We start from the raw sequence: 27,144 nt of genomic DNA, 5'->3' as shown, positions 1-27,144 counted from the left end.
GCAAAATATTCACCTGGTATTTTAAAAAAGTGAGTCCTGTTCTTCTCCCATGAGACCCAAAACATTATGCTATAGATTCAAGCATCATCAGCAGTATAGTACCCTGGAAGAAGGAAATGGGATCAGGCTTTAAACAATCTAAAAACTTCTTAAACTGTATGCGAAATATCATTGGCCTTCATACAGGAGGTAGTTGAATCACCTACATTTTTAGGGAAGCTAATTTTTCTTTCTTTGTTTCTCTAGTATTCATTATCAAAACACTTTTTGCTCTGTTATGCAGTGTGGATGGTCAAGATGAAGGCAGAGAGTTGGATTTCACTACCTTGCTGAAAAAGAGGTGAGTGGTCATTGTGCAGCCAACTCACTTGACAACAATGGGATAAAACATGAACAGTACCAATGAACTGTGTCAAATCCTTTGGCAACATTCTCACATCCATTTTCCGCAGGAGATGGTGCTGGATATCTTAAGGCTGTCAGCTGGGACAAACTTCTATTATTTCTAATAAAAACTGGATGACTATAATAGCATGGGAACTGATACCTATGGTTGTTCCATCTGATTGAGCAACATAATTTGTCAAAAAGTAGATGCAGGGAGAACATTCCCCAAAATGGCCAATTCAGTGTAAGTGGTACTAAGCAGTACTAAGCAGCATAGTACTATAATCTAGAATATAAACAGAAGGCTGAGAAAGGAAAATATTAGTTAACTTAAGACCACTTGATAGGCTGAGGTAAAAAATTAATTTTCTCCTAATTTTTTCCTATTTCCAGGAATGTGGGTTGTTGTTTTTTGTTTTTTGTATTAACAACTTACTTTTCTGTCCCTGGTTTTTCATCCTTTTCTCCTTTTTTCCCCTTCCTTTTGCACTTTGCTTTGATTTGCATCTCCACTTGGAAATCTTGCTTGGAATTCTGGAACAGAGAGTAAGATTCTATTTTAATTCTTTTTAAACTGCATGGAACTTATGAAATACGTATGATTTGTAGTATACCTAAGCATCCATTTTTTTCAACACTTGGAGCATCGTAAGTTTACCACCTCAGATATTATTTCAAAATATAGCTCATATGGATGATGAAGCAGCTACTTTCATTAATTTGCTTTTTTAATATTCTAACTGCTTTAGAGCAGTTTTGTAATATAATTTCCAAACTTGGTTACTTGGAACTTTGAACAATTTCAGTTCTATTTGAGCATCAACACAGCACCTTCTCAATCAATGTAATCATGCCTAAGGACCATTTCTCTGCCCTCTTAAAATAACTGAGGTGGACCAGCTTTTCTACTAAGTAGCTTATAAACCATCCATGGATCCTGTCTTGCAAAAGCTCTTAAACTAAAATAATCTCTCTGCAGTAAATTGCTTTACAGCATCTTTTAAAATAACATACCTGCTTCTGCCCTCTATTAGTGTCTTATGTTGCTCCAGTGATATATTGTTTGGGCCTGAGATCGACTACGTTAATGTGAGGTAACAGTATTTACAAATAGGCCAGAAACTGATACTTGGTTTTATTTAAAACAAAGATTTTCCTTCAAATGAGATCATTATTTTGCTGTGGTGATAATCCATCATAATTTTCAACTATACCTAATTAAGAAGTAAGGAATCAAGGAATAAATTTCACTTCAGTACCAACTAAACTATTTTTTAATTATAGGAAAATAATTAAAGAGAATATTTTCAGTAAACGTAGTCTATATTAATGTTAATATGTATGTTTTCATTGGAATGTTAGAGTAGGCAATTTGGAACCAGAACTGAATCTAAAAATGCTAGGATTGGGAGGAGGTCCTATTCTAGGAGAGTTGAACTGAAATGATCTCTTAAATATTTCTGCTAGATTATTGGAGTGTTTTCCAGACACTCTGAGTTAGCAGCCAGGATTTTCAAGACTAAAACATGGTATCTAGGCAGATGTTTGCCACACCCTTTTTAAATAAATCATTCAGCAATTTGGAATTCTACACTGATGTAATACTTCTTATCCTATTAGGATGGTTTTCTTTGCAGTGAACATGATTTATACTACCATAACTTATTCTGAGTTTAGTTTTAAGAAAATATTTTTTCAAATATTTGAGAAGTTCTATATCATAATGTTTGAGAGGAAAGCGCTTTTCTCTCTCTCTCTCTCTTTCTTTCTCAAGCTACTGTTAAGCTTTTAAAATAAACAATATAAAAAAACTGGTATGCAACCTTAATCTTTGAATGTGCATCCTGAGCCAACATACAGTAATTCATACATTTGCATTAGTTGGTGCAGATACGGTGTGTGATTCTGGTGGGCTTTAAAGCCCTAAGAGGGCTTTAATGTCCTCTCTGCTCCATATAGAAGTTCTGATTCAGAATGAGGGATAGCTATTTGTACTGGAAAGAAAATTCCTGTTTCTACAAAATAGCAACAAGAAGATGTGCTAATTGTCTACACTTGGACCACTGAAATTTACTGGCATGGTTGGAGGTTCCAGAGTCACAAAAATGGTTTGGGGGAGCTAAATGTTGCCCACTCTAGTTCTAATGGGAACAGCATGTACTGTATAATAGAAAAAGCATATAAATCTTCTCTTCCCCTACTACTAGTCCCAGTCTGGACTGGGTGCTCCCTGCCTTCTCTCTCTCTCTCATATTTTATTTATTTATTTATCTGATTTGTCCCTGCCCATCTCCTCCCGTCAGGGGACTCTGGGCGGTTTACAACAATCAATTAAAAACAGCAACCATAAAATACACAGTATAAAAAAAATACAATAATAAATAATATAAATAAAGGTAAAAATAAAGGAACCATAAGGAAGGCTGAGAGAAGGAAGATCGATGCTTTGGAACTGTGGTGTTGGAGGAAAATTCTGAGAGTGCAAGAAGATCAAACCAGTCCATACTCCAGGAAATAAAGCCAGACTGCTCACTTGAGGGAATGATATTAAAGGCAAAACTGAAATACTTTGGCCACATAATGAGAAGACAGGACACCCTGGAGAAGATCCTGATGCTAGGGAGAGTGAAAGGCAAAAGGAAGAGGGGCCGACCAAGGGCAAGGTGGATGGATGATATTCTAGAGGTGACGGACTCATCCCTGGGGGAGTTGGGGGTGTTGACGACCAACAGGAAGTTCTGGCGTGGGCTGGTCCATGAAGTCACGAAGAGTTGGAAGCGACTAAACAAATAAACAACAAAAAATAAAGAATCCAGGTGGCGAAGAATCTAAAACAGTCCAAGTGTGGGAGGAGTGGTCTATAGCAACCATCCCTATGTAGATCTATTCCCCTCTCCACCCCAAGCGCTTTGGCATTAGCTTTTGTATTATCTGAAAATATGACAGCCCTTCCCACCCTTTCTCTTAAAAAAAGACAGAAAAAGGATTGTGTGTAGAGAGATGATAGAGATAGGGATAGACAGAGAGAGAGAGAGAGAGAGAGAGAGAGAGAGAGAGAGAGAGAGAGATACAGGATGAGATCCTGGTGGGCTTTAACGCCCTAAGAGGGCTTTAATGTCCACTCTGCTCTTTCGAGATTGAGATCAAGATCAAGATCGAGTGCATGTAATGAACAAGCAATCAATATACACCAGTAATATAAATGCTGTTCATCTTTCTGCCAGCCCTTACACTCTGCTATCATCCTTCCCTTTTTTCTTTTCATCAGCTTGTTCACTGTCATCCTTTTCCCCATCTTCCCCTTTTTTATTTTCTTCACCATTCTCATCAGACTGAAAAAATAATCCTCAGTTCTGTCCAAGGAATTGAAAGCAGAGGATTTTTAAATCCTTGTATTACTACTCCCAGATTTAACTGATCCTGCATTACCTTAATTCACTGACAAAGTATTGATATACTAGATATAACACAATAGAAAGTCTGAATTTATATATAATCTAATTTAAGCCTCTCCTCAATGCATCCATGGAATTTTCCCCAGCAGGTAGCCCTCCAGCCCCCATTTGAAAACCTCCAGTGGAGGGGACAGTCTATGCTGCTCTTGCAGGCAGATTGCTCCAGGTTTTAACAGCTCTTATCATCCAGAAATTCTTCCTGATAGGACCTTGCTTTTTTTTTTCTATCAGGATTGGATTAGAGTTTGATCTACTATCAAGACCCATTCTGATTACTGAGATTTCAAAAGGCCTTAAAGATCTTGTTCATTTCTACATCTAACATCTGCAGTTTTGATGTCATTCCCCCTGTATGATAACAAAATCAATATTTGTATCACTGATCAATTTGTTCATTTCTGCTATTAGTTGCCCTTTGAATATATAAAAGGCAAACATTCTTCTTGCTTTCATTTAAACAACTTACCTGTTCTACTCCAAACAACAATTATCTAATCCTTTATAAATTGTGAACATCCACACTTTGTTTTGACACTGAACAAGTCTTCCAAGGAGGTGTTTCATATTTCAGGATCCCATATGGTGGTAATTATGTTCCAACATTACCTCTGCTTTTTTACAATTACAATCTTTGCACTTTTCTGTTCAACTGTATAATTGGACAGCATCTTAAAGTAAATTGCTATCTAATCAGGGTATCCAGTTGTGTCAGGCCTAGGCCAAGAACGACGAGGAATCAATCCAGCCAAACTTCAGTTCTTTATTTGCTCGCACTGTATAGACAGAATCTTGCCAGACTAAACCTACTCAACTCTAACCTAAAGGGAAATAATCTGGGAGGCTCTGTGGCTACTCTGAACCTCTGTCTTCCCACAGTCCACTTCCGGGCTGTGTTGTCTCTTGTCTTCCCTCTCCCCCCCCCCCCGCCCCTTGGAATGTGCTCCCTCCTTCCTGAGGGCCAGCTGCGTTACTGTAGTCCATCACATCATTTCCCCCTTCATAGACATATTCCATCACAAGCTAGTTCAGAAGATAGCTATGATTTTTCTCTCTCTTGTTCTTCTTCCCTACTTGCTGATTCTCAGCCAGATTGTCCTGACTAAGCAATGAGCACGCTGAGACGAGGAGAAAGTCCCTAGTGTTTTATTATTGCTATAGTAGACAGAAAATCCTACCAAACTGAAGAAGCGTGGGAAAACCCAGACAGATAAACCCCAAAACTCAAGGCAGGTCTGTTCTGGGTTTCTTTGAATGACAGCTCAAAGTCTCTAAACTATGCATGCATGCTCACCATCAGTACTCATGACACAGATGGAGCCTAGTGGATAGTTCATTCTCTAACTCATTCAGGACTGAAATGATGACCACCTTTTCCCAGTTCAAGTACAGGACACTGATCACAGGCAGTAATGAAAACCCTCCCCCTCTCCTCTTGAAATTTACCAGGATTTGTTCCTTCTCTCTCTCTCTCTTCCTCCTATAGGGAATGGACTAGACAAGAAAGTATCGAGTATAAGTAGATGAAATGGGGAGGGGGGGAGGTGTGCTCCTACAGAAGGTCTATCAGTGGAAACTGTGTTCTCAACCCATGAAAGAAAAGCAATTGATGTTTGCTTTCCCAGCATTTAGAGGGGGGGGGGTGAAACAAGGCAGATAAAGAAGCAGGGGAATCCATCATGGTAAATGTGGTCTGTACAGAATAACAGACCATCACCATAACCAAAATATAGGAAGGAGCTGAAAATTGGAAAGGATTTCTTAAGCTGGCTTCATTTCCAGCCAGTTCACACACACAGGAGTAAAGCCCTCAGGGGGGTGACATAGGATGGGATGGGATGGGATGGTTTGTCTCTCTTCCACCCACCTCACATTCTACTGAGTTCGTTACCATACTACATGTTCTCAGGGAGATGTACAGTAGCATCTGCCTTGTTTACATGACTCTGGAAAACTACTACATGCCACAGCAGCTTCTATCAAGTCATTTGCTTTCCTTATAGCTTTCATTACCATATTTTCAGAAAACTGAAGTATTCTCTCCATCATACTCTATTTCAAAGGCAAATTACTTGGGCCAAAAAAAAAAATCTGATCTTTCAGGAAAAAATGGTACTTGCTGAAATGGCACCATTCCAGCTTGGCACTTAGAAGCAAATCCCGCTGGATTCAAAAGGACATTTCTGGGGCTTAATATTACAACCTTAGTTTACTCATTTTAAAACGATTTTGTTTTTAATGTGACTTCTCTAGCACCGGAAATAAGGGTTTCAGTTTAAATACTTATGGTAGCACAGTGCAACTGATTTGTTCCTGTATTTTTGTTTCATAATCACAGTAAAGAGGCAGGAAGGTTATGTAATATTTTTCAGAGGACTCAAATGTTCTTTTTTGGAAATATATGTACTCACCCAATGACTCTCTTTTTGGAAGTAATTCCAAAGGAAATTTTATATTATGCTGTTCAGAAGCATTACTTTCCAGCAGAGTAGTCTGAATAGATGACACTGACGTACATGGATCAGCAACAGACCAAATGGAAGGAACAGCTGTCACTTCAGTGTTGGACAGGCAATGAGTGAAGATACTAGAGGAGGCATAGCTGACATTCTAATCAATCCAAGTAATAGGATAGGAGAAAACCATTGCTAGTTTTTTGCAACTAGTTTTAACTCTTACACAGTTGTTTAGAACACGTAACTCCTCATTAGTTAGGGCCTACTGAAGCTCTCTAATACATGAGCAAAAGAGGACTGTGCCAAATAGTCCCACCCTGATGTCATGATTTCATATAGCTCCTCTTCTTGAGGAATGCACATGTAGTGTGAATCTCTGCAGGGAAGGGATAGATAATGGTCTATATGAAGATTGCTCCCTACAGATACCGGTATTTTCACAGTTTAAGTGATGCCTCTAGGTAACTTGCTTGTGTTCAGTAGGATTAGCTGAAAAAATTAAAGCAGTCATGCCCAACCTGATTCCCTCCAGCTATATGGGACTTCAATTTATATTGTGATGGAAATTGTAGTTCAAGACAATGGGAGGCCTCCATTTGGCAAAGACTGTTTTAATCCTCCCATGCTCATAGAATAATTGTGGGGGGGGGGGTTTCTACATCACTTACAATAGAAGCATAATGCCTTGGGGACTTGTGCTTTAAGTGGGAAGCTAGGTGATGTGGAAGAATCCCTTGTTAACATCATTCTTGAGATGGTGCAGATCTGGCTTGTGACTTTGGTCTCATTATTTCACCAACTTTAATTCAGACCAAATCAAAACAAGGATCGGTTATGAGGTGGGCAGTGATGGTTGAATGTAGTTTGGAATAGATCTTTCAGAACTGTCTGCACTATACTAATTATGTCTGTAATCCATGTGAAAATAATTTTCACTAATTGAACTGAATTCTTCTGTACAAATTAAATATCCAAATCAATAGCTGTATTTGTACATTCTGAAAGAGAAGGACATATGCTAGAATTTCCTCAGTTTTAGAAGAGACAATGAAGAACGTAAGAACTAGATTAGACCCCTGGCCTATCTAGCCCAGAAGTCAGTTTTCACAATGGCCAACCAACTATACAAGGAAGTCTGCTTGTCTCCCGCTCACACTGCTGTCAAGGCTAATAACCATTGATTCCCATGACTTCCTTAAATTGGTCCAACCTTTTTTTGAAGGGTTAGGGTTCATTTAACTGTTTCTCATTACTCCAAGATCTCTTTCCCTCATCAGTCACTGCCAGCTCTGATCCTGTTAGTTTGTATGAGTAGTTAGGATTTTTGGCACAAGAAAGCTACTGTCAATTTTTTTAAAAAAGGTCAGCTTCCAGCAAAACTAGCAATAGACTAGTGACATACACGTTTGAGACTGGTATAAATTATAAAGTGTAAGCCTACATAAAATTGGATTGTTGTGTGTGTAGTTGCTTCTTTACAACCATTTTTCAGTGTGGTAAATCTTTAGACTTTCTATCAAGGACGTTGAAGCTTATTCTAGTGATGGCTGCTGATACTACTAACTCATGATGCCCTCTCTCTTGCTTATGGGGACGCTGCTGCATGTTCCTCCAAATGCTTCTTGGCATTGTTCTGAAGTCCAGCAGTTTCTTGCGCTCAGTACATCGGTAAGCATTTCACTCCATCTCTTCTGCAGTGATAATTGTCAATAAACCTATTCCAGAAAGGTAACTGTCCCTTTGCAGCAAAAAGAAAAAAAAGAAAGAAAGTAACTTTATAGCACCTTAAAGACTAATAAATGTATTATGCTTTTATGGTTTAGAAACTTACATCTGATGAACTGGGCTCTGTTTGATACCATATATCATAATATATACTATATATCATAATATATATTAAACTTTAAGACGTTAGAAAAACTCTTCATGTTTTTGTTAATAATTTTTCCACCAAAAAACCCTAAACAGATCTACGTATCTAAAAGACCTGAAACTAACAAGCAATCTTGATTTAATTATCATATTGGGTATGATGGGTAGTGAATAAATTTATTAAATAAATAAATAAATAAAATCTAAAGTTGATGTCTTGCATCTGTTGGACTAAAATCCAAATCTAAAATTTAGAATCTATGGATTGCACATACTTTCCTAAGCATGAATTTTTACATTATTTATTTATTTATTTATTTATTTATTTATTTATATTTATTCTATTTCTATAGCCACCCATCTCAACAAGTGACTCTTGTTGATAATGTATTAATATTTGTGAAAAAGACAAAAAAGAATCTTGAACTTACCTATAACTAAGCAAGATTTTTCCATAAATGCATTAAAAACATATAGAACGTTCCCCTAGTTCTTAACCACAACTTTAATTTAAGAATCTGAAACTAAGGCCCAGCTGTTAGTTCATCACCAAGCTACTCTGACCACATTTGCCCATTCTGCTAAGACAAGAATCCTGGCTTTCTGTGAACCAGCACCATTCTGCTACACCCAGACCTTTTACTCCCACCTTGTTTCTTTTGCTTCTGTGAATGGATAAACAATCCATACTTCAAATTTACTGCATATGTCTAAACCCAAGATCCTGATTTCTTGCTCTCAAGCAAATTAGAAGGCATAAAATTTGTTGCTGGCTTGAAATACCAAATGTTATTGGCAGGAAAAAAAACCAGGATCCTGGATGTTGCTCAATTGCTTGAAGTGCAATATAATGTGAAGCTACGTGTCCTTTCTTTGTAGAAATGAGGGAAAAATTGAATCACAGCCAGAGGTTGATGTCTGGGAAATCCTTCGGAATGCTTCACCATCAGAATATGAGAAAATTGCATTTCAATATGGCATCACTGATCTGCGGGGCATGTTGAAACGCCTCAAGCGCATGAAAAAGGAAGAGAAGAAAAGCACATGTAAGAGAACACATTTTCCCCCACCTTTTAAACAAAATTATCTCCTTTTAGAGAAACGTCCCATGTAAACAATGCATAAATTATCTTTTCAAACTGTGGTCTTTCTTCTCCCACTTCTATTTATTATCTAGAAAAGAACAGCTGGCTCTATAAAATTAGAAATGAAAGTTCAAGCTGACAAGGGCAGCAGAAAAGAAAGAGGAAATTTAGAAATAATAGAGGGAGCTTAGGAAAAATCAGCTAAACCAATAAAAGTAAAGAAAGAGGAAAGACAGATGGGGTAGAATAACTCAATGCTGAATGAAGGATTTGAAGTCGACATAGTATGTACGTAAGCCAGTGGTGTTGGCATGATACAATGCATTCATTACAACATAACTCTCTTCTTTCTATAACCTATCCCGTCTAATCATCAAAACCATAAATCATAAGTTTGTTTTTTTCTGTTTCACACAAAAAGTCCATAAGGAGTGTCCAGTCAGCAATAAATGTAGATATTGACTTTTCTCTGATCAAACAAGTCAATTTAACCATCTGGGCAAGTTCCATCATCTTCACCAACCATTCCTCCATTGTGGGTAAAGCCAAGACTTTCCATTTTTGTCCAAGATGTCATTCTTTCTTTTAAATGCAACAGAGGGATCATACCTTGGCAGCTCGACAGCTCCCTCTTCATAGCAACCATTCCATTTCATCAGCAAAACAGGGTAGGGGCTCTCTGTAGTTCCAGCATGGCAATAGCTTAATGCAAGGCACCTGCTAATTGGCACTTAATACATTCTCCTGTTAATCCACGTTCTCAGCATTTTAAGGCTGCATTATAAAGATAAGGGAATGGAAACAGTTGTGGTACAATGCCTTCAGTAAGTGTGTAGATTTTTGAAGCGGGGGGGGGGAGAGAAATAGCAATCAATCAACTGAAAGAAGTTGGAACTATGTAAAAACAACTAGACATTATATCTGCAAAGTATTTATCCGGATTACACAAGAATTAAGCAACTTCAAATGCTACAGTCAAGAACAGAAGTGGGAAAATCGTATTTAGGTGTTGGAGGCTTGAATTCAGCAGGAATCCTTGTTCCGGAATATGCCCCTAAACATATGCAGGCTGAATACCAAAGTTCTGATGTAATAGAGCCTGCCATTGAAAAAATGCTACTAATGTAGTTGTCCTGGATGCAGAGTATGGACCTAGCCCAGCTATCAATGAATGTGAGTAGATGTTCATTATATTTGAAGTAAATGCTGGATTTATTCAGAAATACATAGGATAGAAAATTTTCTATTAATGCTAATGCTATAAGCTTGGGAGCAATATTACTTCAAGATTGTTTACTAGTGTCATATGCTTCTAAAGCGATGGCAACTGCAAAATATAATTATTCTCACACTGAAAAAGCAATGTTAGCTATTGCGTCTGACCATACAAGATTTCATCTGTTTATTTATTGAAAGATAGTGAAGGCAGTGGCAGATCATAAACCCTTCAAAGCCACTATATATCTATCATAATTTAGGGTTCGAAGATGGCTTTTAATCTTGCAGAAATACCAGTTGCAGATTACTTATAGACCAGGAAAGGAATTAGTAATCATTGACATTTATTCATGGGAAGGCTCTGATACTGGAGAAGCTGAATTAGCAGTATATTTGATTATGCCCAATTTGCTTATGCTTCTAAACTGAGAGGCATTAAGGTTGGTGCCAGCGTTCACCACAGAGTTCAGCAGTCAATCTGGGTGCTCTAGACACTTCACCCCTCATTAGGGAATAGGCTTTCTACTTGGCTTACTTACAACTCAGCTAGATCAAACTTTTTAGTGCAGACTAGAATGAAGCTGTATATATCCTTTGCAGTGTAAAGTCAAAGTTTTTATATAAGATGATACTCGTTTTTGAACTTCAGAAAATTATACTGGCATGAAAGTAGCTGCCCCAGTTGCCAATCCCTATCTTGCCCCTACAGTCTTGGTTCTGACTCGCTGTTGAACAGTGCTGTCCTGATTCTGCATGTGCAACACATAACAAGAAAGGCAGCTGGTTGAGTCCTCTGATTTGCAGTTCTCCTTCAGCAGATCACCAGCCAGTGGGGGAAATATCTGTTGGTCATGGAACTGCAGCAGGAAAGGAGCAGGCCTGTCTGCAATTCTCTCCCATCATCTCTGGGGTCATTCCTGCGCTCCAATTTCTACCTCTCTTCTGTCATAATCAAGTTGAATAATTTTAAAACAACAGATCAGAATTATGAATAGAACTGAGTCACAAGAAACACATTTATTTAGGATTTGTCTCATCTTCCTTTGCCTTATATGGCAAAAATGTATATTGTATTGAATTTGAATGTTCTTTAATATCCAAAATCCATTGCATGAAAATATTTTAAATGCAAACGGAAATGCAGGAGGGTGGCAGGGATTTCTTGGGATTTCTTGTCATTCTAAAATGATTCCAGATGACATTTTTATGGTGAAATTATCCTGCCAGGCATAGAATTTTAGCCTGCCTCTTTTTCCCCACCAGCATTTCTATCCTGTTTTATATCACAAAAACACCTACTCAAATTTTTTTAAAAAAGCAGAATAGCTTTTGATTAAGAGAGGTAGGAGCTCTCCATTTGGCAGCATCTGAGTTACAGAATGAATTTAAAGAATATGAATATTAATTTTAAACCCATTTTATGCACAGCATTTCTGAAGAGACTGGATCCTGCATATCAGGTTGACAAAGGACAGAAAATAAAATTGGTAGTAGAACTTGCAAACCCAGATGATGAAGTTAAATGGCTCAAGAACGGACAAGAAATCCAAGTGAGTGGCAGGTAATCAAGAAAACAAAATCAAAGCATTTGGATTAGTATTATAAGGTAATATGAAATATTATATGGATATAATGTGGAATATAGGAAATCGAGTAATGATCAAAACTGGGAAAGATGGAAATGGGATGTTTCATCAGAAGGGAAAGGGCGAAAGAATAGCAAGCAGAGGCATCTGTGGGTGGGTGGGGGTCAAAAAGGTCAAGCTTGTGGCTGCAACTATACAATCAAAGCCCCAACCCCATTATAATGTGCAACTCACATAAATAGGGGGTGGGCTTTAATTGCACAGGCATGACCATGACCTTGAATCTTTTGATACCTCTACCCCCCTCCAGAAGCCCTCAATAGCAACAAAACCTGTATGAAGTTGACAAAATGAGGTGGGGTTAATGCTTACTAGAGTATAAGTCTGCTAATTCATATACAGATTTTCATGACTGGCTTTTCTCTTTCCTCTGTTCATCTTGGCCTTCAAATGAACCCATCGATGGTCTGTTCTTAGCAAGTAAGTTCTCGTGTTGCACTTCTTGTTTGTGTCATCTACTTTTCTTCATTTACAATATAACAGAAAAATATTATTTTTGCTGATTTTTTCCCAGTGTTTCAGATGGAAGGGGTACAATTACAAATGAGGCAATCTAGTTTTGGGGGTCTTCTAATACAAGTTCTACTTGTCCTAATCGAATGCCTTTGAACTAATGAAAACATATTGCATGATCACTCAGCCGCAAGGGAACAGTTTATCTAAAATAGAACTATGGTAACTACCTCTGCCTTATTGAGCAGCTTATACAGGTATCAGTATTTGTTTTCTGCATAACTGCTGTATGGTTAATTGTTTTCATGCACATTCCAAGAAATAGATGAGTCCCTTAGTAGTCTTTTGCATTTTATTTTGCTACCCAGATCAGGATGAGGATATATACAATACATGCCCATTATGCTATTCTTTTGGGGGGGTGAACAATATTATGCAAAGCACAGAAATGAGGTAAGAAATATTGTAGTAAGCCAGTTGTTGTGTTTATTAGCAGCAAGGCACAGGACAATCCAAGTATTGTAAGATGATATTTATTAAAGAGAGAAACAATGGTAAAGAACGAGAAGCTGCTCCCTATGACAAACGGGGATGTATGAGAAAATCTGCTGAGTCATTTCCCACTGATCCCCATTAAAGGGATCATACATTGCACCAATGGAATTAAGGCATGATAGAAGAGAACAAGAAGGAAATGCAGCTAAATCTAGTTTACACCAAGCCACTTGCTTTTACCAATTCATACCTTTGCCCTTGAAAACGGTCTTTGTTTTCCCAATGTCCATACCCCATTTCATACCTTGACTTTCTCACCCCTCTCTTTTTGAGGATCTCATCAATCCCATCAACTTTCTCACTCTTCCCCTTTCTCTTAATCCATTCACTTTTCTTCATGTATTTGTTTTATGATCTGATCCTGATTCATTCTCTCAACTCCCCCCCATGTATTTCTTTAATACTGCTCATTCTTGCATTAAATCCACATTCATTCAACACCATTCATTCTTCATCCTATCGCTTCTTGTTTTACCACATATACAGTATCTTAAGTATCCATTCCTCCTGCAGTCAATTTACTTCTGTGTTTTTCCTCACATTCTCAACTCTCAATGCCATATAAAAAAACTTTCCCCTTCTTTGGATAAACATCCATTCCTTGCCACCGAGTATATACTACCCACTGTTTCTCTACAACATTCACATGTCTTAAAATTTCTCCATCTCTCTTCCCATCTTTCATAAACATTTTGTCAGGATGCCAGAATTCATCTCTTTGCTACAATTGTTCATCATTAAGTATGTGTTCCCACAGTTTTCCCTGTCAAACACAACTTTATTGCTCATGATACATTAATTTTCACCTCCACTCCATTATACAATCTAACATTCATTGTAAATCAGTTGGATTGTGAGCCAGCAACACTGTATCATCTTCAGTCTGTATACAAAACTATGCATATCTTCATATCCATGAGCAGCATACCTCTAATTTCATCTCAAGCAGTTCTTATATTTTTATCCATGGATACATTAAAGAAAAAGTGGATTACCACAAATCCATGCCCTAGTACTTAGTGTTGAGCCATTTGCCAAGCATTGCCTTTATTGTCATACACACTATACTTTTATTTTATTATTTTATTATATATATATAAACACTCTTACTGCATTCAGCAATAAATCATCAAGTCCATATTTACAGAAAATATTCCATCATTCAAGCTATTTGTTTTATGTATGTTTTCTCTAAACTTCAATAAGCTTTCTTTCCCTCATTCATACAGAGCTTGCTTGCTTTTGACCATGTAAGAAATCATTTCCACACCACCTTTCACTTAGTGTTAGGAAATAATAACAACTTCCTTCCAATCAGCAGACACAAATAAGTCTTTACACACATGTTAAACAAGTCACGGTATCACTCTATATGTAAACCACATCCATATTTTAATTTTTCTCCAATTATACCATCTATATCTGTGGCCTTACTGTTTTTCAACGTTCTCACAGCATGTTTTACTTTCTTTTCATCACTTTTTTCCTGGACACTAGCAATTATAGCATTCATTTCAGTTCTATTCTTTGACCTATCACTACCATTCCCATACAAATCTCTAAAACACTCCTACTAAGCATTCCCTCACTTCAGTTTCATCCCAAATTATTTCATCACTTTTATTTTTAATTCCAGTCACTCTGGTCACACTTCTTCTTTAGTGGTTTTCACCCACTTCCAAGATTTTTTATTTCCATCAATATCACTGATTCTCTTTCCCTTTTTAAATTGTAATTGTTCCTTGTTCTTTTTTTTTACTACATTCTTTGCAACTATCTTTTTTCTCTGCACACTGTGTAGAGTATGTCTATATGCACATAGCTAATCAAAAACTCCCAGGGACCTAGGTGGTACCTGTTCCATGTTAAGGTTTTTTTTAATTCCATTTGCATTTCTCTAGATATATTTTTGAGTCTCTGGGAAATAAGAGAATCCTGACCATCAACCACTGCTCACTGGCTGATGACGCAGCATATCAGTGTGTGATTGGCGAAGAGAAGACTTTCACAGAACTGTTTGTAAGAGGTGAATGTAATTCACTATTGTTGCTGGGTTGGGCTATGAGATATTCAGACTTAGACCTGTACTAAGTTTTTCAATGCCGACATTTTGAGCAATCTCCTGAAAACCACTTTTTGTGCTGCTGCAATATTGCCAACCCAATGTTATTTTGGCAGCTATTTAGTGTATATATGTATGTATGTAGGACTTCTCCTCTTTTCTCTCCTTTACTTCCTGAACTCGGAAAACTGTAAGGATGTCTGTATATATGTATTTACCATATTTTTATCTTCCAAAAGGTATTATGTTTTATGCTTCTCTAATAAATATTACCATATGAGATAGTCAAATCTTCCATTTCTCTGCTGAACCTATCTAATAGGTCACCGCAAACCTGAAAGCCTTCTGCATACTCATTTGAGACTTAGCCAAATTGAATTAAGTGTCATTTACTTCCAAATATATCTAAGACTGGGTATCATGAGTGCCGTTGAGCTGAAGTCATCAGCGCAATGGCACACATGACAATAGCAAGGAAACAGGGGAAGGGGCTCAAGATAAGTAGCCATCAACCCATAACGACTAACGGTCAAGAAACAATAGCTAAACGGATCACGGAACACACCCAAGCCATCAGCGCTAATACAACGGAGATCGCCCAGCTGAAAGCAATCACCGGAGGAATAGAGAAACCGATGATGGGCGATCCCGGAACGCCAGCGGGGCCTCGCAACCCCTCACCCACCGGCAGGGCAACGTATTGGACAAAGGGGGGTGACGTGACCGCGAGTGAGGGGGCGCTGACCGGCGCGGGGTATTTAAACCCCGCACCGGCGCGCTCCTGTCACTCTCAGCTTTTTTCCCGATGCTGTACCTACGCTATGAATAAACCAGAGCCTGTTCCACCGAGTCAGTGTCTGAGCATTATTCAGGGGTAGGCAGCGCATGACATAAAGCTGAGAGTCATAAACTCAGCCTCGCCGAGCCCCACCGGACGACAACGAGCCGCGGGAGGAATAGACGGCGAGAAGACCAGAAAGATGAAGCCGGAGCGACGCGGACAAGGAGGGCGAGCCGCACGGCAAGAAACAGAGGAGGACCGACCGAGGCCAGAGGCACCGCGGACTCCCGGAGCCATGGACGCCCACCCGACCCGACCCGAGCCTCAGCTCCAACCCCAAGGGGAGATGGCAACGGAGGCAACCCGACCGCAGGAAGGAGCAACATACCTTCCGAAACCAGCGGAGGACCCCGCGCCCCACATCGCACCCCAGCAACGGGCGTGGAGCGACAGCCCAACGGCGGTCAGCACGGAGGAGGACGACGGAAACACCCAGCAGACGGCGGAGGAAGCAGACCAACGGCAGAGGGAGGCTGAACCCCGCCGGCAACCCACCCCCGCCGACACACCGACGGAACCGGCCCCAGCGGCGGCGCGGACCGTGGACGAGGAAGCACGAGCTGAACCCGCGGCCATGCGGGCCCAACTGGAGGAACTCCGGACCATGCTTCAGTTGCTCATGCCCCCCGCGCCGCCCAACGACGTCCCCACACAGGCCCACACCCCGAGCGAAGCACCGAACCCCCACGGGCCAGCTGAAGGTCAGCAGACGGCCCAGGCGGACGACACCACAGGCCGGGAAGCGGGAGGAAGGGCCGCGCAAAACGCCCAGGCCCCAAAGGACTTCCCCATCTTCTTCGATGGGAACCCCACGAAACTGTCGTTTTTTATAACGAACGCCAGGGAGTTCATGGGGAGGCACGGACACTCCTACGACTCCGAAGCGGACAAGATCGCCGCCGTGGCGATCAAATTACAAGACAGGGCGGCGGACTGGTACGTCCAACTGTACGAGTCCAGCTCCCCCGCCCTCGCCAACTTCCCCGCCTTCATCAATGAGATGAAAAACTACTTCGAAGACCCCCTAGCCAAAGTGAGGGCGAAAAGCGCACTCCAAAGACTTAAACAGGGCACACGCACTGTCCCAGACTACGCCCTGGAGTTCAAAGCCCTCGCGGGGAAGGTCAGCGACTGGTCCGAGACCACCCTGCTGGAAATGTTCAAAAGGGGGCTCAACCGCGACGTACTCCAATGGGCCCTCTACCGCGACGACCCAGAAACGCTGCACGGGTGGATCCACCTCGCGGGAAAAGCCGAACACGCGCACCACACCTTCCTCATGACAACCACGGAAGACACAAACTATACCTGCAAAAAGGTACCCGCACCACACGTGGGGACGGCCGGCCCCATATACCCAAAGAAGAAATTCAATCGGGAGCCCTGCGGGAAGTGTGGCAAACTAGGGCACAAGACGGCGGATTGCTTCGCCAACCGACCGCCGACCAGTGCGCCTAAACCCACCCCGAAAATTAGCCCCAAACCACCTAACCCGGGGCCGCCCCCTCACCGCCGAATGACCGTGGCCACAGCGACACCAGAGGAAGGCTGGGACGCCTACTGGGGGGAAGAGGACAACGTAGACCCCGACCAGCTGGCGGGAAAAGCTCCCCGCCTGCCCTGAAACGCGTTGCGAGGCAGGCGGTGGGACAGCAGCGCGGACCACCTCGATGGAACGGCGAAAGCCCCGTAATAATGGCGGCAATTAAACTCTCTACCGGCAACGGAGCCACCACGGCCGCGGCACTAGTGGACTCGGGGTGTTCAAAAAACCTCATCCACCCCGACCTAGTCGCCAAACTCGACCTCCGCTGCTTCCCCCTCCCCACGCCGCTGGCATTCCACCAGCTGGACGGCTCTACAGCGGGAGGGAAACCAGCTACGCTGCAAACCGAGCCGGTCACCCTGCAAATGGGCACTCACACCGAACGCACATCGTTCGTCGTCACTCACATCGGACGGCCCATCGCAGTCCTGGGGATGCCATGGCTCGCGACAAACAACCCGCGCATCAACTGGGAGACCCGCACCTTCACATTCGGCGACGGCGAGTATCGGGCACCAGTTCCAGCGGGCAGAACCAACCCCACTGTGGGATGAGCGGAGGCGACTACACAGGACAACGCCGCTACCATAGCAGACCTACCGGAACAATACGCCGACTTCTCCGAGGTCTTCGGAGAGGCGGAAGCTGACCAACTACCCCCCCACCGCAAGACGGATTGCCGGATCGACCTGCTGCCCGACGTCCCCTTACCTAGACCAAAGATCTACTCGATGACCCCGAAGGAGATGGCAACCCTCCGGGAGTTCATCGATAAAAACCTAGACAGGGGATTCATAGAGCCAGCATGCTCACCGGTCGGAGCCCCCGTCTTATTCCGGGAGAAGAAAGACGGCACCCTACGGCTCTGCACTGACTACCGGGGCCTAAACACGGCTTCCCTGTCCAACAAATACCCCTTACCCCTGGTGAAGGACATGCTCGCCCACCTGTCCACGGGCAAAGTCTTTTCCAAATTGGACCTTTGCGAGGCGTACTATCGCATCCGAATCAGGGAGGGGGACGAATGGAAGACTGCGTTCAACTGCCCCCTAGGCGCCTTCCAGTACAAAGTGCTGCCGTTCGGACTCGCGGGGGCCCCTGGGGTGTTTATGCAGCTCATCAATGAGGTACTGCATGAACACCTGTTCAAAGGGGTCCTTGTCTACATCGACGACGTCCTTATCTACACAAAAATGCACGAGGAACATGTGACCCTAGTCAGGCAAGTCCTCGACAAGCTCAGAAGGGCGCAGCTCTACGCCAAGCCTACAAAGTGCGAATTTCATAAAGCGCGCCTAGACTACCTGGGGTACCGAATCTCCGGGGACGGCATTGAAATGGACCCCGCAAAAGTCGAGGCGGTGCTAAACTGGGAGCGCCCCCGCAACAGACGCCAACTCCAGAGCTTCCTCAGCTTCGCGAATTTTTACAGGTCATTCGCCCGGGGGTTCGCAGAGATAGCCCTCCCCCTAACGGACCTCCTCAAAACCAAAGGGGTGGGGGACACCCGACGCGCCAAGAACCCGGGCACAGTGTTGAATTGGACTCCCGTGTGCCAGACTGCATTCAACAAGCTGAAAGCGCTGTTCACCACGGAGCCAATCCTCGCGCACCCGGACCCAGAACGGCCATTCGTGGTCCAAGCCGATACCTCAGACTTCTCCCTGGGGGCCATCCTACTCCAAAAGGACCCCACGGGACTCCTGAAACCATGCGCCTACCTGTCAAGGAAGTTTTCCGAGACAGAAAGGCGATGGCACGTCTGGGAGAAAGAAGCCTTCGCGGTAAAATCGGCGCTAGAAACATGGCGACACCTACTCGAGGGAGCCACCCAACCATTCGAGGTCTGGACCGACCACCGGAACCTCGAGGCCCTACAAACGCCCAGACGCCTTAGCCCAAAACAGGTCCGATGGGCCCAATTCTTCAGCCGCTTTAATTTCCAGCTGAAGTTCTTGCCGGGCAAAAAGAACTTCCTGGCCGACGCCCTCTCCCGACTGCCCCAAGACGAAGAGCCCACCCCAGACACCATTGGGACGGTCCTATCCGCCTCGCAACTGGGGATGGCCGTGACCACCCGAAGCGGCGCCCGGAGACAGCTCGACTCTACGGCGCAACCGACGGCGGGACAACCTGCGACCAGACGAAGCCAACCGCAACTACCAGGGGGAATACGCACGGACATCGCCGCCGCCCTCAAAACCGACCCCTGGTTCCTGGCAAACCCCGACAAGGTAACGATGGCACAGGACCTGGCATGGGGGGAAGGCAGAATCTATGTCCCGGACTCGCAACGCCAAGCGATCTTGCATAGGTCACACGACGCCAAGCAAGCGGGACACTTTGGGTTCCTCAAGACCCTACACCTAACACGGCGTCAATTCTGGTGGCCCGCGCTCAGGCAAGACGTGAAAGCATACGTAGCGTCCTGCCCAATGTGCGCTAGGGCCAAACGGGCACCAGGCAAACCCGCGGGGCTATTACAACGGGTGGCAGAACCCTCCCGCCCATGGGAGGAAATCTCTATGGATTTTATAGTGGACCTCCCACCCAGCCAGAAGAAAACGGCCATTTGGGTGGTGAAGGATTACTTCTCAAAACAGGCCCACTTCATCCCCTGCACGTCGGTCCCGTCCGCACAACAACTAGCCAAACTCTTCCTCATCCACGTGTACAGGCTACACGGATGTCCCGCACGTGTGGTGACTGACAGGGGCACACAGTTCACCTCTAAATTCTGGCGGGCCTTCCTAAAGCTGACGGGGACCCAACAGGCCCTATCCACTGCCTGGCACCCCCAGACGGACGGAGCCACAGAGGTCCTCAATGCCACCCTAGAGCAATTCATACGCTCATATACCAACTATCACCAAGACGACTGGGCTGAACTGCTCCCGTTCGCCGAAGTCGCATACAACAACGCCGTCCACACGAGCACGGGGAAAACTCCGTTCGAGGTAGTCTCGGGGCGCGACTTTGTCCCCATACCGGAGCTACCTCAACCCCCGGAACCCCAGGTGGACACTAGCGATTGGGGACGGAAGATCGCGGAATCATGGCCAATAATCACGGCGGCGCTGAAGGATGCACAGGCAGCCTACAAAGAGCAGGCCGACAAGCACCGGCGCCAACAACCGACGTTCCAGGCGGGGGATATGGTCTACCTATCCACCAAATTCCTAAAGTCCCCCCAACCCTCGAAAAAACTGGGGCCTAAGTACATCGGGCCGTTCCGAGTCACGCAAATAGTGAACCCGGTGGCAATACGCTTGGACCTGCCACACAACCTACGGAGACTCCACCCGGTGTTCCACACCAGCCTCCTGAAACCGGCAACCACCTCTCGATGGCACCCAAGCACGCCACAGCCCTCACCGGTGATGATCGACGGGCAACATCACTTCGACGTAAGGGACATACTCGACTCCCGCAAGCAACGAGGAACCCTACACTATTTGGTCAGGTGGAAACACTTCCCCCACCCGGAATGGGTGGCGGCGCACAACGTTAACGCGCCTGGCCTGACCCGGGCTTTTCACCGGGCATACCCCGACAAGCCAAAACCAAGGTTAGCAAGCCGTCCCCTGCAAAACCCCTCCCCCGCGGGCCCCCCCCCGCCTACCGTGCCCCAAGGGAAAGGGCCCCCCAAGCCCGCGACTTGGGTGGACCTCCCCCCCCCGGGACTCACTCCCCCCGCCCCGGGCCCACGAGGCAGTAACAAGCGTTCGCCAGCACCCTCCCCCCGGCCCGGGCCCACGGGGGAGTGGCAAGCAAGTCAACAGGGCAACCTGGGGGCAACGCCCAGGAGCACAAATAACAAAGGCGACGCACTTTAAATAAAAAAGAAGGGCCTTACCTGGAGCTGATAAGCACCCGACCAGCCACACCTCTCTCCTCGCCGAACTGAGCCAAACAAACAGGGTGTGGCTGGAGCATGTGCACGCCAGGGCGTGACCTGGGCATGCGTACTAGGACACACCCTGGGAAGGCACGTGGTAGAGGGAGGAGCAAAGGGAGGGGCGAAAACTACTCCGGCGGGAATTTCAAAAAAAAAAAAAAAAAGAGTGCCGTTTGACAGCTCCACGAAAAGAAAAAGAAAAAAAAAAAAACCAGAAAACCGGGGGGGAGCACTATTCGGACAGTGGGCAGTATGTCATGAGTGCCGTTGAGCTGAAGTCATCAGCGCAATGGCACACATGACAATAGCAAGGAAACAGGGGAAGGGGCTCAAGATAAGTAGCCATCAACCCATAACGACTAACGGTCAAGAAACAATAGCTAAACGGATCACGGAACACACCCAAGCCATCAGCGCTAATACAACGGAGATCGCCCAGCTGAAAGCAATCACCGGAGGAATAGAGAAACCGATGATGGGCGATCCCGGAACGCCAGCGGGGCCTCGCAACCCCTCACCCACCGGCAGGGCAACGTATTGGACAAAGGGGGGTGACGTGACCGCGAGTGAGGGGGCGCTGACCGGCGCGGGGTATTTAAACCCCGCACCGGCGCGCTCCTGTCACTCTCAGCTTTTTTCCCGATGCTGTACCTACGCTATGAATAAACCAGAGCCTGTTCCACCGAGTCAGTGTCTGAGCATTATTCAGGGGTAGGCAGCGCATGACATAAAGCTGAGAGTCATAAACTCAGCCTCGCCGAGCCCCACCGGACGACAACGAGCCGCGGGAGGAATAGACGGCGAGAAGACCAGAAAGATGAAGCCGGAGCGACGCGGACAAGGAGGGCGAGCCGCACGGCAAGAAACAGAGGAGGACCGACCGAGGCCAGAGGCACCGCGGACTCCCGGAGCCATGGACGCCCACCCGACCCGACCCGAGCCTCAGCTCCAACCCCAAGGGGAGATGGCAACGGAGGCAACCCGACCGCAGGAAGGAGCAACATACCTTCCGAAACCAGCGGAGGACCCCGCGCCCCACATCGCACCCCAGCAACGGGCGTGGAGCGACAGCCCAACGGCGGTCAGCACGGAGGAGGACGACGGAAACACCCAGCAGACGGCGGAGGAAGCAGACCAACGGCAGAGGGAGGCTGAACCCCGCCGGCAACCCACCCCCGCCGACACACCGACGGAACCGGCCCCAGCGGCGGCGCGGACCGTGGACGAGGAAGCACGAGCTGAACCCGCGGCCATGCGGGCCCAACTGGAGGAACTCCGGACCATGCTTCAGTTGCTCATGCCCCCCGCGCCGCCCAACGACGTCCCCACACAGGCCCACACCCCGAGCGAAGCACCGAACCCCCACGGGCCAGCTGAAGGTCAGCAGACGGCCCAGGCGGACGACACCACAGGCCGGGAAGCGGGAGGAAGGGCCGCGCAAAACGCCCAGGCCCCAAAGGACTTCCCCATCTTCTTCGATGGGAACCCCACGAAACTGTCGTTTTTTATAACGAACGCCAGGGAGTTCATGGGGAGGCACGGACACTCCTACGACTCCGAAGCGGACAAGATCGCCGCCGTGGCGATCAAATTACAAGACAGGGCGGCGGACTGGTACGTCCAACTGTACGAGTCCAGCTCCCCCGCCCTCGCCAACTTCCCCGCCTTCATCAATGAGATGAAAAACTACTTCGAAGACCCCCTAGCCAAAGTGAGGGCGAAAAGCGCACTCCAAAGACTTAAACAGGGCACACACACTGTCCCAGACTACGCCCTGGAGTTCAAAGCCCTCGCGGGGAAGGTCAGCGACTGGTCCGAGACCACCCTGCTGGAAATGTTCAAAAGGGGGCTCAACCGCGACGTACTCCAATGGGCCCTCTACCGCGACGACCCAGAAACGCTGCACGGGTGGATCCACCTCGCGGGAAAAGCCGAACACGCGCACCACACCTTCCTCATGACAACCACGGAAGACACAAACTATACCTGCAAAAAGGTACCCGCACCACACGTGGGGACGGCCGGCCCCATATACCCAAAGAAGAAATTCAATCGGGAGCCCTGCGGGAAGTGTGGCAAACTAGGGCACAAGACGGCGGATTGCTTCGCCAACCGACCGCCGACCAGTGCGCCTAAACCCACCCCGAAAATTAGCCCCAAACCACCTAACCCGGGGCCGCCCCCTCACCGCCGAATGACCGTGGCCACAGCGACACCAGAGGAAGGCTGGGACGCCTACTGGGGGGAAGAGGACAACGTAGACCCCGACCAGCTGGCGGGAAAAGCTCCCCGCCTGCCCTGAAACGCGTTGCGAGGCAGGCGGTGGGACAGCAGCGCGGACCACCTCGATGGAACGGCGAAAGCCCCGTAATAATGGCGGCAATTAAACTCTCTACCGGCAACGGAGCCACCACGGCCGCGGCACTAGTGGACTCGGGGTGTTCAAAAAACCTCATCCACCCCGACCTAGTCGCCAAACTCGACCTCCGCTGCTTCCCCCTCCCCACGCCGCTGGCATTCCACCAGCTGGACGGCTCTACAGCGGGAGGGAAACCAGCTACGCTGCAAACCGAGCCGGTCACCCTGCAAATGGGCACTCACACCGAACGCACATCGTTCGTCGTCACTCACATCGGACGGCCCATCGCAGTCCTGGGGATGCCATGGCTCGCGACAAACAACCCGCGCATCAACTGGGAGACCCGCACCTTCACATTCGGCGACGGCGAGTATCGGGCACCAGTTCCAGCGGGCAGAACCAACCCCACTGTGGGATGAGCGGAGGCGACTACACAGGACAACGCCGCTACCATAGCAGACCTACCGGAACAATACGCCGACTTCTCCGAGGTCTTCGGAGAGGCGGAAGCTGACCAACTACCCCCCCACCGCAAGACGGATTGCCGGATCGACCTGCTGCCCGACGTCCCCTTACCTAGACCAAAGATCTACTCGATGACCCCGAAGGAGATGGCAACCCTCCGGGAGTTCATCGATAAAAACCTAGACAGGGGATTCATAGAGCCAGCATGCTCACCGGTCGGAGCCCCCGTCTTATTCCGGGAGAAGAAAGACGGCACCCTACGGCTCTGCACTGACTACCGGGGCCTAAACACGGCTTCCCTGTCCAACAAATACCCCTTACCCCTGGTGAAGGACATGCTCGCCCACCTGTCCACGGGCAAAGTCTTTTCCAAATTGGACCTTTGCGAGGCGTACTATCGCATCCGAATCAGGGAGGGGGACGAATGGAAGACTGCGTTCAACTGCCCCCTAGGCGCCTTCCAGTACAAAGTGCTGCCGTTCGGACTCGCGGGGGCCCCTGGGGTGTTTATGCAGCTCATCAATGAGGTACTGCATGAACACCTGTTCAAAGGGGTCCTTGTCTACATCGACGACGTCCTTATCTACACAAAAATGCACGAGGAACATGTGACCCTAGTCAGGCAAGTCCTCGACAAGCTCAGAAGGGCGCAGCTCTACGCCAAGCCTACAAAGTGCGAATTTCATAAAGCGCGCCTAGACTACCTGGGGTACCGAATCTCCGGGGACGGCATTGAAATGGACCCCGCAAAAGTCGAGGCGGTGCTAAACTGGGAGCGCCCCCGCAACAGACGCCAACTCCAGAGCTTCCTCAGCTTCGCGAATTTTTACAGGTCATTCGCCCGGGGGTTCGCAGAGATAGCCCTCCCCCTAACGGACCTCCTCAAAACCAAAGGGGTGGGGGACACCCGACGCGCCAAGAACCCGGGCACAGTGTTGAATTGGACTCCCGTGTGCCAGACTGCATTCAACAAGCTGAAAGCGCTGTTCACCACGGAGCCAATCCTCGCGCACCCGGACCCAGAACGGCCATTCGTGGTCCAAGCCGATACCTCAGACTTCTCCCTGGGGGCCATCCTACTCCAAAAGGACCCCACGGGACTCCTGAAACCATGCGCCTACCTGTCAAGGAAGTTTTCCGAGACAGAAAGGCGATGGCACGTCTGGGAGAAAGAAGCCTTCGCGGTAAAATCGGCGCTAGAAACATGGCGACACCTACTCGAGGGAGCCACCCAACCATTCGAGGTCTGGACCGACCACCGGAACCTCGAGGCCCTACAAACGCCCAGACGCCTTAGCCCAAAACAGGTCCGATGGGCCCAATTCTTCAGCCGCTTTAATTTCCAGCTGAAGTTCTTGCCGGGCAAAAAGAACTTCCTGGCCGACGCCCTCTCCCGACTGCCCCAAGACGAAGAGCCCACCCCAGACACCATTGGGACGGTCCTATCCGCCTCGCAACTGGGGATGGCCGTGACCACCCGAAGCGGCGCCCGGAGACAGCTCGACTCTACGGCGCAACCGACGGCGGGACAACCTGCGACCAGACGAAGCCAACCGCAACTACCAGGGGGAATACGCACGGACATCGCCGCCGCCCTCAAAACCGACCCCTGGTTCCTGGCAAACCCCGACAAGGTAACGATGGCACAGGACCTGGCATGGGGGGAAGGCAGAATCTATGTCCCGGACTCGCAACGCCAAGCGATCTTGCATAGGTCACACGACGCCAAGCAAGCGGGACACTTTGGGTTCCTCAAGACCCTACACCTAACACGGCGTCAATTCTGGTGGCCCGCGCTCAGGCAAGACGTGAAAGCATACGTAGCGTCCTGCCCAATGTGCGCTAGGGCCAAACGGGCACCAGGCAAACCCGCGGGGCTATTACAACGGGTGGCAGAACCCTCCCGCCCATGGGAGGAAATCTCTATGGATTTTATAGTGGACCTCCCACCCAGCCAGAAGAAAACGGCCATTTGGGTGGTGAAGGATTACTTCTCAAAACAGGCCCACTTCATCCCCTGCACGTCGGTCCCGTCCGCACAACAACTAGCCAAACTCTTCCTCATCCACGTGTACAGGCTACACGGATGTCCCGCACGTGTGGTGACTGACAGGGGCACACAGTTCACCTCTAAATTCTGGCGGGCCTTCCTAAAGCTGACGGGGACCCAACAGGCCCTATCCACTGCCTGGCACCCCCAGACGGACGGAGCCACAGAGGTCCTCAATGCCACCCTAGAGCAATTCATACGCTCATATACCAACTATCACCAAGACGACTGGGCTGAACTGCTCCCGTTCGCCGAAGTCGCATACAACAACGCCGTCCACACGAGCACGGGGAAAACTCCGTTCGAGGTAGTCTCGGGGCGCGACTTTGTCCCCATACCGGAGCTACCTCAACCCCCGGAACCCCAGGTGGACACTAGCGATTGGGGACGGAAGATCGCGGAATCATGGCCAATAATCACGGCGGCGCTGAAGGATGCACAGGCAGCCTACAAAGAGCAGGCCGACAAGCACCGGCGCCAACAACCGACGTTCCAGGCGGGGGATATGGTCTACCTATCCACCAAATTCCTAAAGTCCCCCCAACCCTCGAAAAAACTGGGGCCTAAGTACATCGGGCCGTTCCGAGTCACGCAAATAGTGAACCCGGTGGCAATACGCTTGGACCTGCCACACAACCTACGGAGACTCCACCCGGTGTTCCACACCAGCCTCCTGAAACCGGCAACCACCTCTCGATGGCACCCAAGCACGCCACAGCCCTCACCGGTGATGATCGACGGGCAACATCACTTCGACGTAAGGGACATACTCGACTCCCGCAAGCAACGAGGAACCCTA

The 27,144-nt window shown here is 47.0% G+C and overlaps 1 protein-coding gene across 1 annotated transcript in view; it reads left to right on the top strand.

Annotated features, from left to right (window-relative positions):
• The window catches only part of MYBPC3 (myosin binding protein C3), a 107,793-nt gene that overhangs the window by 35,753 nt on the left and 44,896 nt on the right, over nt 1–27,144 (top strand). Inside the window, exons 9-15 of the mRNA XM_063318209.1 lie at nt 284–340; nt 931–933; nt 7,940–7,963; nt 9,047–9,213; nt 11,899–12,031; nt 12,534–12,536; nt 15,026–15,150. Coding sequence (XP_063174279.1) covers nt 284–340; nt 931–933; nt 7,940–7,963; nt 9,047–9,213; nt 11,899–12,031; nt 12,534–12,536; nt 15,026–15,150 — 512 coding nt within the window. The remainder of the gene's footprint in view (nt 1–283; nt 341–930; nt 934–7,939; nt 7,964–9,046; nt 9,214–11,898; nt 12,032–12,533; nt 12,537–15,025; nt 15,151–27,144) is intronic.

Source organism: Candoia aspera, chromosome 1 (assembly GCF_035149785.1).
Source record: "Candoia aspera isolate rCanAsp1 chromosome 1, rCanAsp1.hap2, whole genome shotgun sequence".
NCBI lineage: Eukaryota > Metazoa > Chordata > Lepidosauria > Squamata > Boidae > Candoia > Candoia aspera.
This window is presented reverse-complemented; position numbering and strand designations above follow the sequence as displayed.